The sequence below is a fragment of the Mixophyes fleayi genome, chromosome 4 (assembly GCF_038048845.1).
Source record: "Mixophyes fleayi isolate aMixFle1 chromosome 4, aMixFle1.hap1, whole genome shotgun sequence".
NCBI classification, from domain to species: Eukaryota; Metazoa; Chordata; class Amphibia; order Anura; family Limnodynastidae; genus Mixophyes; species Mixophyes fleayi.
Window position 1 is genome coordinate 103,504,472 of NC_134405.1, and position 12,838 is coordinate 103,517,309.

The 12,838-nt window shown below is 38.7% G+C and overlaps 1 protein-coding gene across 1 annotated transcript; it reads left to right on the forward strand.

Moving 5' to 3' along the window:
• The first annotated feature begins 1,457 nt into the window (after nt 1-1,457).
• C4H15orf40 (chromosome 4 C15orf40 homolog) lies at nt 1,458-8,775 on the forward strand. The gene is made up of 4 exons (XM_075207919.1): nt 1,458-1,888; nt 4,171-4,297; nt 5,140-5,267; nt 7,732-8,775. The coding sequence occupies exons 1-4, from the start codon at nt 1,784-1,786 to the stop codon at nt 7,825-7,827; spliced, it is 456 nt and encodes a 151-aa protein (XP_075064020.1). The 5' UTR covers nt 1,458-1,783; the 3' UTR covers nt 7,828-8,775.
• The last annotated feature ends 4,063 nt before the right edge of the window (nt 8,776-12,838 follow it).

Sequence of the window (12,838 nt, forward strand, 5' to 3'; positions counted from 1 at the left end):
TAATAATAATATACAAATCTAGAAGATACTTAACCAAATACACCTACTGCTGTAATTGCAAGAGTCAATACAAAGTTAATTATTGACGGTTTTTATATTTGAAATATTTATTTGAAATAAATGTACTTTGATTCCATGGGGGAATTCAGTTGGCCACATTACTGTAAAAAGTAACGTTATTACGGTAATAGTGTGTTTAAATACGGTTACTTTATTACGGTAGATTCAACGTCAGCTTTCTGCTCGCAGTTCCCTGAGCTGCGAACAGAAAGCAGGGTTAAATTTACTGTAATAACGGTAATAGGTTTAACGCTACGCTACTTCGGGGGGAATTGCAAGGAAGATGTAAAATATTGATAGCTGCTGTACCAGTAAGCTGCAGATTCTATAACAATGATGGGCAACCTGATACACTTCAAGGGCTACGGTGGCGACCCTCTAACTTTCCAAAGGTGCAGCACATTACCCATAATCTCAGTAATTAAAACAATACCTTTAATCAGAGAAATAGACAACAATCTGTAAAAACATATCAGTAGGCATTTTAATTGAAGATAGGCAAGTGTTACAGCTAGAACAAACAAATCTGACAACTCATTGTGACTTCCCACTTCACTAGGTTTTCCAGCAGCTTATGAAAGTTAGGTGAATGGCTGGGACAATCACAATGCAATCCTGCAGAGAGGTTTCCATCTGTCAACCTTTGAGCTCATTTTCTTTTTTTAATGTAATTAAATTAAGTCACAAGACTAAAGAGGGACTTTAACACAACCAGGACATTGTTGGCCAGTAATGCCCTATTCTTAGGGAATTATAACTTTAAAAAAAGAACCTAATGGGTTCTCTATACAGTTGCCAGCCCTTAAAATATTTTTGCTGATAAAGTTATACAATTTTACTGACATAAAACATTTTAGTATTTATGTATAGAATTATACAAGGTATTGAAAAGTCAAAGTGATAGCATCTAGAGGACAAATGGTATCAGGGAAATAAGAGGGTGCAGGTCCACATTTAAACTCACAATGACCATTGGTGTAGTTTAGTAGTAATGGCAGTTTGTTTGTTTTTACTGGTCTCTATTTTTTGTTACAGACAACTAAAAATGTGACTTATTTTTTTCACTGTCAGTAAATTCACAGCTACCTGGCCACCATTGTTATCTCTACCTATTCTGATGTATCTATTGCTACAGAAAGGGGTATTTACAAACATTGATCAAAGTTGTAAATCTAGTAAGCAATCAGTCTGACACAAGTTAGACAAAGTAAATGTCTTATTGGTTCCTATATGGGTTACAGGCTTCCACATTTGAGCAATATTAGTAAATATCTCTCAGCCACCAGTTTATTCCACTGGGGTGTTTCTTTCTTTCTCCATAGGACAGGGTCAGGGAGGAAGGAGCTGTCAGTATTTCTGTCCTATCAGTGGACTGAATGAACATGGAAGGAGGAGTTGAAGAATAAACACATTTCACTCATTGTGAATTTGTATTTGCTCATAATTTTACATGACCATAATTATTGGCGTGGGGCGTACAGAGAAACAAGACAAATAATACGTTGTAGCAATAATTTGTCTTTAAAACATCCGTATTTTACTCACGATTGCTGAAAGACTTGTAAAGAAATGACATTGTCTAGTTTCTCCTTCCACATGTAACGCAGGCACTTAGGGCCTAGCACCGAACCGAGCCGGGGACATTTCTAGACTGTACTGCCGGCTGTGATGCGGTTCTCTCCCGCCACAGGGGACTACGCCGCTCGGGTCTGGTACTAGACTCATGCTGGTCCGTTCCTGCCGCACGTTTCCTAGGTTTGTGATCTCTCTAACCCGGGCTGCAGGGGCAGACCGAGCTCACATAATGCCACGGAAAGCAAACAAAGAGGTGAATGCTCCAGAAGCAGTAACTTGTTATCACTGAATATATATATATATATATATATATATATATATATATATATATATATATATATATATATATAGTAAATATTAATGCATAACCTATACTTGCAGTGTGATTACTACATTATAGTATATATTTCACCAAAGTATTTACTGAGGAACCTATGCTAATAAATGTAAACAAAAAGTATGTTTCAGTAATTAGTCTTTTCCATACAATAATCTTTAAGATAAACTTTTAAATTAATCTCAAACAAGTTGACATCCATAACACTACAGTTGTAGCTACAGGAACAAGGAGTTGTTTACTTTCTGATCTGAGTGATTATATGCATAAAATGAACTCTGTTGACAGCATCAAATCTCCCAACATACCATGTTTAACAGATATCACAGGTTAATGGTTAAATCGATTTATCAACAGCTATATTAGGTATTTGGCATATGTTCATTCAAGGAGGTATTTGAAGGAGTACTAAACCCCCATAATATTTTCATTTATTAAATGAGGATTGTCCATCATAACCCTTTCAGCCTAGTACAAAATGCCCTGCTCCTAAACTTTTCACTTATTTTCAATTTGTAGTAATCTGGGCCAAATTAATTAAACAATGTTTTAATTCAACCAGGTAACAGAAGGAACAAGGCATTTTGTACAGGCTGTGGCATAATTAACTTTTAAGTAACCTTTGTAGTCACTGACCTGAATGTTAACTTCCCATCTTAACTTCCTATCCAGGCTAATCCGCTGTATGTCCAACACCCCTACTGGCCAGCAAGTTCTGTGCCCACAGAGTAGGCTGAGGCGCCCTGTTGCCGGCAGTGCTGCATAACTTGCAGCTACTCTAATTATAGAATTATACTGCTGCCTAGCCTCAATTTGCTAGCACTATCACCCCCCTCCTCTGTGCAAGGTAGGAATCCGTAGAGAAGGGGGGCATTTGTGAGCGGTGGTGGGAGACTGAGGGGAAGGCTGCCTAGGACCCTTCTGCCAGACCTTGATCCTAATCCACAAACTATTGAAGAATTTATTTAGTTTTTAAATACCTAATAATCACATTAACATAAACATACAAATAAAGGTGGATTTGTAATTTCAGTTCTTGTTGACTTAGGTTAGAGCAACAGTGGTCAAAGTGGGAATTTAGAAGCGACGGCATGGTAAATGTAACTGAATGGCTGGAGAAAGCCTAGCCTCTGAGGCTTTAGGGAATGTGATAGGTTTCATTTAATTTTAGCCATAATTTTACACACTATTTAGCAAAAAACAAAGATTTATTAAGTGCTACCCCACCTCTCACATGTCAGACAGGCAGACACAAACACACACACACACAAAACACACTGATAACATCTAGAATGCAGAAATTTGTCTCTATCACTAAAGTATCTGGCTGTGTCCTGAGATGCTGAGAATGGTGTTGAGAAATAAAGAGATAAATAGTAGCATTTCTGGTTTGTTCATTCTGTTCTTAAATTTAACATTTTTTTTTGAAGAGTTTTGCCAGAGCATCAATTTCAGGTGAATTAACTTTGATCTTACAGTGTGTCTTTATTACTGACTGAGGTAAGTGGCAGCCATTTTTGTGGAGATCAAACTGCATTGAGGCCTATTTAAATAACTCACTCACTGTGGCTTCTGCATCGAATACAAATTTGTTTGTGACAATTGATCATCAAGTGGCAGTAACTAGTGTCATTGTAAAAGTGGGAGCAGAGCTGTTTGTGGATCAGTTTCATAAAGAAGGGACAGTTGAAGGAAGAGGGTCCCTTATTGCACCCTGCTGTCAAATGTTATGGCTCCTTTTTTAGGCGTAAGTGCTTGCAGAAGTTTTAAAGAACACAGTCTGCACTAGATGGTTGTCAACATATCTGATAGGACAAGCCACAGTTGACCAATTGGCTGCATTGACAACATTTAATGCTGGCTGTGTACTTTCAAATTCCTATATATGTTTGAGTGTGCATAATGGATAATGATCTGCAGCTGATCTATAGGTGGGCCGTCACAAAATTTGCATTTGCTTCATGATAGACTTTTCTAAAATAGTCCAAATATTTTTCTTTGTAAGATTTGAAACTGAGCAGAAAACACATTTGAGTGCAATTTGAGGGAAATGTTGGTAATTTTAGCGCATAAGAGGGTTAATTGGAATGTAGTTACATACATCCTATAAGAGCTGTGACTTATACTTTACCTAAACAAATAAGAAAAAGAATGATTGCATACACTAATATAAACAAAATATATATTTCTCCTTGCAGGGAAAAGGGCAGAAGGAAAAGGCGGTACAGACTGCCCATCCTATAGGTCCTGTTGCAAGAGACAAAACTGGATCAGTTATCATTGCTATTCATGCCAAGCCGGGCTCCAAACAAAATGCTATAACAGGTAAATATTTAAACAATCACCTTGGTACAATCCTCATACATGGATGTGCATTGTGCATGTAGGGATTTTTAAATTGTGAAATGGAAATTTTGCTCAACACACAGAGACACGTCATAAAGGAACACACCAACTGACCTTAAAATTACATTACTTTAGCAATCTGTAGTGTTAAATAATCATTTACCTAATTACTTATCTTTTTAACCTTTTTGACTACTGAATATTGTATTTTCAAGGTGTCTGGTCCAACAAACTTTAGTTTTCCTCTTTGACTTTTACATATCCATGCATCATCAGGGGTTGAAGTGGGGGTGTATATGGTGGTATGCCATCCAGTGGTTGAATTGGCTGTGTATAGGGTGGTATGCCATACCGCCACTTCTCCTACTGCCTTCACTGTAAAACTATTAAATTCCATTTATTTACATTACCATTATATTTTTCATACTGACACTAAATGTCCACTTTGACCACTGTGCATCATAATGAACCAGGTTAGATATTGTGATGTGTGTCTCCTGGGACCCTGCCTTCACAGAGCTACAGCCTGCATTAAGCTGGGAGACTACAATCTTCTGCAGGCTGTATTTTGGTAACTACAGGGTTTCCTGCTGATAGGCCATCAGCATTCCTGAGGAAGAAGGTGAGTTTTGTGATGAAACAGCCCCAGCGATCATATCTGTTATCTTATTGAAAGATACCATAACGTTTTGTGTGTGAGAGGAAAAAACACCTGATTTTACTTACATCACATTATCTTGGAGCAATAACAACCCTTACTATGTAGATCTTTTAGTTTGTAATCCAGCTAGTGCATTGATATTAATGTATTTATATGATAGATGTGACATCAGAGTCTGTTGGAGTTGCAATTGCTGCTCCTCCATCTGAAGGTGAGGCGAATGCTGAGCTGTGTCGCTATCTTTCGAAGGTTCTGGAAATAAAGAAGAGTGAAGTTGTCCTTGACAAGGCAAGTGGATTATGTCTTGTAAACTTTCATCTGTACAAGTTTAAATAGCAAACAAAGGGGTTTGCCCACTTTTGGACAAACCCTGCTTCATTATAACCTGCTCATCATCTAGCAAATAAGGTGGAGGTTCTCAGCCAGGACCTTCCTCTTTAATTAAAGGCAGGAGTGAAGGATTTGTCCAATCGTACAAAATGGCTGAGAGCTCCAGATAATTTGGTGGGGAGCCCATGGAAGGATCCACCTATTTACTAAATGTGAGGGTCATGTCAACTCATGCAATGCAGTGGTTGAATTTCTTTTTACAATTTTTATTTAAATACATTATTTATTTAATTTGCCCAATGATACAACACAGCTGTGATGTACCCTCTGCAGTTGTATTGAGAGCAGCTTTATTTTGTATCTTAGGACAATGAAAATAAACAATTCTACCTTGTGCTATAAATACATAACTAAATAGCATAGGAGGAAACTCTATCCTTAGAGTAAGCGTGGGGGACATAAGGTAAGAATCTGAAGATGTCAATGTTCCCAGGTATTGAATGCTCTTTAACCTACAATAATGTCTGAAATATCAAAGTGGATGTGATAAACTGAATTGGTTATAATTAGGATACAGCTGCCATTGTTTCAAAAGGATCAGTATTGTAAACTATCTGATGACAGTTAATACTAGGAGTATTTCTAGACGTTATAAAATAATGTCTTCAGTTTTTCCCATCCTCTCTATGCAGTCCATCGTATGACTGTCACTGTGTGCAGACGTGCATGATATTTTTGTATGTAAGCTGTTAATTACCAATCATTTACATTAAAGGAGAAATTTGACTATTTTGGAGATAATTGTGCAAAATATAATTACTATGCTATGTTAAATTATCATATGTGTTCTCTATTATAGAGTGTATCTAGCTCTTACCTTGACTGCAGTGACTCCATGTTTGGGAGGCCCTGTGTCTATACAGTCTTATGTCTATGGTCAGCACTCATCATAGCATCATCTATCAAACTTCAGCAGTTACTCAAGAGTGTATCTAGCAAATGACTGTTCATAGTATAGTGTTGTTTAACCCCCTACAAAATTTGACTTGAAAGTGGACTTATCAGATCTGTCCCATCAGATGAAATTACCCTAAGGGACGTGAAGCACCACTTTTGCTCCTGTGACCGAAAGTAAAAAAAATAATTCTGTATTAAAGCTTGATCACCACTTACTGTAATTTGTTACTAAAGTGCTTATTCCCCTAGCCAGGACCATCTTTCATGGGGCCCCTCTGGTTGTGTAATACACAACTGACAAACTAAGTCAGTTTGCCACTTTACACAAATGGTGGGGTAGGAGGTATAGTGGGAGCACCAAAGCAAGAAATTGCAGTATGCGATTAACGGGAACCTTGGGCTGAGTCACTGGGCTACCTGCATTTTATTTCTTTTAAAATGTTCCTAATAGGCTGCTGAGCTGTGTCCTACTAGCCAGCCGCAGGCTGCATGGAAATCTATGATATAGCCAGAAAGCTACAATCCCTTAGATGGTACGCTCCTCTGAGCAGGGCCATCTCTCCTCCTGTTTCCACCACTTCTAACTCTGCTCTCCAGCTACTTAGCCCTCCTCCTCGAGGGTCCTCCACCCCACGTCCACTCTCGCTCCCTCCTCCCCCCTGGGGGTCTCCCTGTCTTCCGCGCCCTCCTTCTTGGGCCCCGTCGTTTGCGGATCCTCCCTCCCCCTTCCCCGCCCTCTCTAGCTGTGCATTGAGCTTACTGAGTTGCTGTGTTTTCTGTACTGTGCTGTCTCCCATTGTATTGTGATTTTGTTTGTCTCTGTACGGCGCTGCGGATGTCTTGTGGCGCCTTATAAATAAATATTAATAATAATAATAATAATAAAAGCTGTTTGAAGACATTTCATGTGAAACACCTGCCTGGATTTCCAATAACGTATAAAAGGGATATACCTATTATTTAAGGGTTGACTGAGCTTCTTTTAAACTCACAATTGTCCAAAACATATTTTATTAAGATAGTAACATTAGTTTGATCTCAAGTAGAAAAACACTAAACAGCTGAATTTAATACTTTTAGTAGCCTTCTCTATCTGCTGTGATGGATTCTATCTTGGATGTATTTGAACAATATCAATGGAGATTGCCTCCTGTTACTAGTGCCACCTCTAGGTAGTGTTATTATTATATTTCAGTTTGCCCATTACATTGCCATGTACCTTTTCTGTGCCCATTGCAAGCTGGATCTTGCAATGCAATACTGTCAAGCATTGCAATGCTTGACAGTATTGCAAAACTTTATTTCGACCAGCAACAGTTGCAAGGATCTTGGACCGGTTTTTAATATACATAATATTTCAAGCTTGCTGTATTCATTTTCGGCATTCTGGACCTGGTAAAAGTACATGCAGATTAATTCTAGTCATTCAAATGCAAATGAAGACTGACTGTTGTTGTCCTAACAGGGTGGAAAAAGTCGAGAAAAAACTGTGAAGATTATGGCCGCTATCACACCAGAAGTTGTTTTAGAGAAGCTGCAAAGTGAAGCATCCAAAAATTGAATCCAAAAAAATGGTACCATTGCCTTGTGCCAGCGGTGACTACTAGAGAACATTTTGCATAAGCTGCAGTATTAGTCATTGCTGTTTAAATTTGAAACCTTTTCCAGAATTAATGCAAAGAGAAACTGTTGTCACAATGATTTCTTAAGACAGATTCCTTTCGGATGTATGGACATGACATTTGAAAACCAAAGTATTGGATAAACAATTAATCCATGTATTTCTGTATTTGTGTCTTTGACACTGGAATAGCAATTGTATCAAAGGACAAATAAACCCAAGAATAGACTATATCATATAAAGCTAAAAGTAAAAAAGTGTTTGCTGCGCTATTTGGCACAATTCCATTTAATAATATAATATTTGCTTATATAGGTGTGTTTTTTCTCTCTGTATTTTTACTATATTAATATCAGAAACTTCCCCTTTAATCCTCTAATCCTCTTATGGAATCTGGCTTCCAGTACTTGAAGAGAGAAGCCTATTTATTCTGAAGTTGAAAAGAGGCAGAATAAATAGATAAATAGTTGGTTTGTGCGTTCTCACAGGATTTACTGAATTCCAGCAAGATTTATACCAATTTGTGGCTACACAGAGGCTGCCATGTCCTCCAGGAGAGGCTGGTGCACACACAGTAAACATTGGGCCAGCACGTGAGAGAACCATGGGACCTAGATCATCACCTCTCATCCTGCAGCTATTCCTGCCAGTGGATAGGACAAGTAACACTTGTCATATTTTGGTCTGGCGATGAGGCAAACTCAATTATAGGAAAGTATATACTTAGCCCATTGGCCTAAAGCCGCAGAATTGGGGGGTTTGCGTGTTTCATTGTCTTATAACATTGTAACTTAGTTTTTATTTATCTGTGCTGCTGTGTGTGTGAGCTGGTATGTTGAGGAACATATGATTACCAGCTTAAATAAAACGATTCTTAATCACTCTTAATTAGTGGCAGAATTTTTATTCTTCTATACACAGGGGCGCACGGAGGATTTTTAAGGGGGGGTTTCCCCTCCACCGAAAAAAAAAAAAAAGCGAGAGAGCTGCCGCGCATGTGCCCGAGCATGCGCAGCAGCTCTGTTTAGGCAGCACTGTACTATACAGCAGCCGTGGCGCTGTCAAAGAAGCAATATGTAGGGCACTTCTTTAACAGAGACCCAGAAACCCCCCCCCCCTGCGTGCGCCCCTGATACACGTGGAGCTTTGTGAAGTTTAGGCTTTGGAATCTGATAGTGAGGGTAGGACATTGGTAAGATTTATGGTTTTTGCCCCTTCACATGGTGTAGCAGGAAATTTGCACAGTGTAAGAAGCCTTGTTTGTAGGGTCAGCTTGGAGGTGATATTTGCCACTGCTTTCAATGAGCGAAATTTGCAAATCCCAGCTCACAATATGGTGCCGGTATACCTGTGCTTTAAATATTTCTAGCATTGTAAACATGAAAAAAAAAAAAACTTTGTAAAAATAAAAAACATTTGAAATAAACATAATACAGATGTTCTCATACTTGCCCATTTAAACAATACCCACATTATTATGGAATGAGTAGTTCTGAAGACATCAGGATGGTGAAAAAGGAGAATTTGGCCATTCCATGCCTGACTTCTTCACCACAGGGCTCAGAGCAAAAACCATCTGCACTGATGGGCTATTCTGTTGAGTGGCTCGGCATGAATATGTGTTTAATTAGTTAGGTGCCATCTGGGTGTTAAGTTACCCCCACAGTACACCAGCACATATACAGTGATTCCAAATAAATATAATGGATACATTTATTAACTTAATATTTTAATGTTGTAACATTGATTAGAGACCAATGAATAAAATAAATTATGGCAATGTGTGTCCCTTTAACGTTTTAGAATTCACGTTGTATCGCTATGTGATTGCTTTAATAAATGAATATTCTTAGAGTAGGAATAGAATTGTGTTAGACATATGTTCCTTCACCCCATTACCACAGTTGTACTTCTACATGTCAACTAATTACCGTGTGTTGGCTTTAATCCAGAAATGATGGTAAAAAAATCTATTAGCATCCCAGAGAGCTGTCACACCCGTTACCTGTTACAGTAACACTAATTTAATTAAATGTGATTACAATTTTAAAATTGGTTCATTAGAAAGTTCATGATGAAACATAGCTGGGGAATGCATTTCACATGAAATTTGTATTCAGAACTAAGAAGTTGGCACCTTAATATGTGAAATCTGAAACAGATGGACCCAGAAGAAAATGAATATATGCAGTGTGTATTTTCCAGTGAATATTATAATGAGAATAAAACCTCTGTTCCGCTCAGCTGAAAAGGTGCAAACATAAGTACATAAACTGAAAACCTGATCATCTGTATTATGGGGCAGAACAGTGCAGGACTCACAGCAAAATCTGGATAGGGGCCCAGCACTACAAACAGCTAATAATAAATTATTATCGTAGATTTGTAAGGAGCCACAGTCTACCACAGCACTGTGCAGTAGGAAAACATAACCTACATAATACACGGACATACAAAGCAGACAAAATAAATGCAGACATGAAAACAAAGGGTATGGAGGACCCTGCTCATTATAAAGCTTACATTCTGTGGAAGAGGGCACAGCTGAAACAAGAGGAGTGAGTGTGGCTGAGAGTATAGATTGGGATGGTTGTGAGGGTGTATTAATGTGAATGGTATAATCAGGGATAAGGTAAGCTTTAAAAAAAGAAATGGGTTTTTAGAGAACGTCTAAAGATTTGAAGGCTGTGGGAAAGCTTTATTGGACGTGGTACGGAATAAATAAATGGGAAACAGCACGGGAGAAGTCTTGCAGCTGCGAGTGAGAGGTGGTTACCAGAGACGAGACAAGGCGCAGGTCAGAGGTAGATCTAAGGGGGCGGGAGGGAGAGTATTTTAATATGAGATTTGAGATGTATGAAGGGGTGGGGTTGTCGAGGGCTTTGTAAGGGTGAGTAATTTGAATTGGATTCTGGAGGACACAGGGTGCCAGTGTAGGGATTTGCAAAGTGGTGCAGCAGATGTGGAGCGGTGAGAGAGGAAGATCAGTCTTGTTGTAGCATTTAGGATGGATTGAAGTGTGGAAATATGGGTGTCGGGAATGCCAGATAGCAGGAGATTGCAGTAGTCAAGATGGGAGATGAGAGAATGGATAAGCGTTTTGGTAGCATGTTGAGTAAGAAAAGGGTATATTCTGGCAATGTTTTTAAGGTGGAATCGACAGGACTGGGAGGGAGTCTGGATGTGAGGAATAAAGCAGAGGCCAGAGTCAAGTGTGACACCAAGGCAGTGCGCTGGGGGGACTAAGGAAATTGTGATGTTATTAACAGTGAAGGAAATTTGAGGGGAGGTGACAGGAGAGAAGATAATAAGCACTGTTTTGGACATGTTGAGCTTTAGGTAGCAATGGGACATCCTTGTGGAGATAGCTGAAAGACAGTTGGTTACATAAGATAGTACAGACGAGGAGAGGTCAAAGGAAGAGATATAGATTTGGGTGTTATCTGCGTGGTCTTTTACTGGAGGCCAATAAACGAATTAGTGAACCAAAAGAAGAGGTGTACAATGAAAAAGTAAAGGGCCAAGAACAAAGCCTTGTAGGACCTCTGCAGATAGAGAGAGTGGAGGGGAGGATGTACCAGAAGTAGAAACACTACATAGCAGTTCTATAGGTAGGCAATGAACCAGGAAAGAACTGTATCATGAAGGTCAGTTGAGTGACGGGTATATAGGAGAAGAGGGTGATCAACAGTGTCAAAAGCAGCAGAGAGGTCCAGGAGAATGAGTATGGAGAAATGACCCTTAGACTTTGCAGTAAGTAGATCATCAATCACATTTGTGAGAGCAGATTCAGTGGAATGTTGGGGACGGAAGTCTGATTGCAGAGAGTCGAGAATGGAGAGGAGAGAAAGTGAGACAGGTGTTTGTACAATAATCGCTAAAGTAGTTTGGAGGCAAAGGGGAGGAGAGAAATAAGGCAGTAGTTAGAGAGAGGCTGGATAGAGAGATGGTTTCTTTAGAATTGATGAGATGAGGGAATAGGGTTGAGGGGACAGGATGTAGGGTGGGATGATGAGATAAGTGTAGAGACTTCCGGCTAGATTTACTAAGAATCGAGTTTGGTGGCGGTTTGATATCACCATCCATCGTCGACGGTTTAGTGGTCCAAACCGTCGCATTTACTATAGGACGGTTTGAGGCTTCAATTTAAAATGACTGGCGGTGTATGGCGGATTGAAAAGCTAAACCACCGGCGGTTTGGATGAAACCGTCATTAAAACTGCCAACCAAAAGACAGGACAGGACAGTTTTAATACCTGCTTGATAGCATAAACATGCCGTTTGAACTGTTTTGCCTTTCAGAACACAAGAGAAAGCACCACTGACATTTAAATTATTTTGGCAATCATTATATATTGATTAAGTGGCAAAATGAAATAAATGTTAACTTATGAGGGGAAAAACTTTTTTCATTATATTAAGTGGATAAAGTTATTTAATTATTATATTATTCGGACAATATGTAATGACAAATTGTACAACATAAATAATTATATCCACCATTAACAATCGGTTAATAATATTATATAGTCACATTTCCCACATAATATAATGCTATAATAGTGTCCCCTTAAAAAAATGTATGAAAAAAATAATAATCATAAGTTAATATTATATTCATTTTGTCCCTTCATCAATAAATAATGGTTTTCCAAATAATTTAAATGTCAATGGTGCTTTCTTCTATGTTCTGAATGGCAAAATAGCAATGCAGTTTGAGCAATCTCTCCATTCACAACCACCTCCTACATTTTGGCCGTTTAGATGGTTGATTTGCGGCAGTTTTGAAAACCCAGCTTAGTAAATCTGGCTGTTTGTATGTTCATCATTGCTAAAATCGGGATGGCGGTTTGTAAAGTGGTTTTGAAAAATTTAATTTCTGGACGTTTTAACAGCGCTTTAGTACATCTGGCGGTTTCAAAACTACCAGAAAAGTAGTTGAAAAGCGGCG

Excerpts from the sequence above, each read along its gene's own strand:
- C4H15orf40 (XM_075207919.1), top strand. The coding sequence starts at position 1,784 with ATGCTGGTCCGTTCCTGCCGCACGTTTCCTAGGTTTGTGATCTCTCTA. Across the intron at positions 1,889-4,170 it reads CACGGAAAGCAAACAAAGAG|GGAAAAGGGCAGAAGGAAAA; the intron begins GTGAATGCTCCA and ends TTCTCCTTGCAG. Across the intron at positions 4,298-5,139 it reads CAAACAAAATGCTATAACAG|ATGTGACATCAGAGTCTGTT; the intron begins GTAAATATTTAA and ends TTTATATGATAG.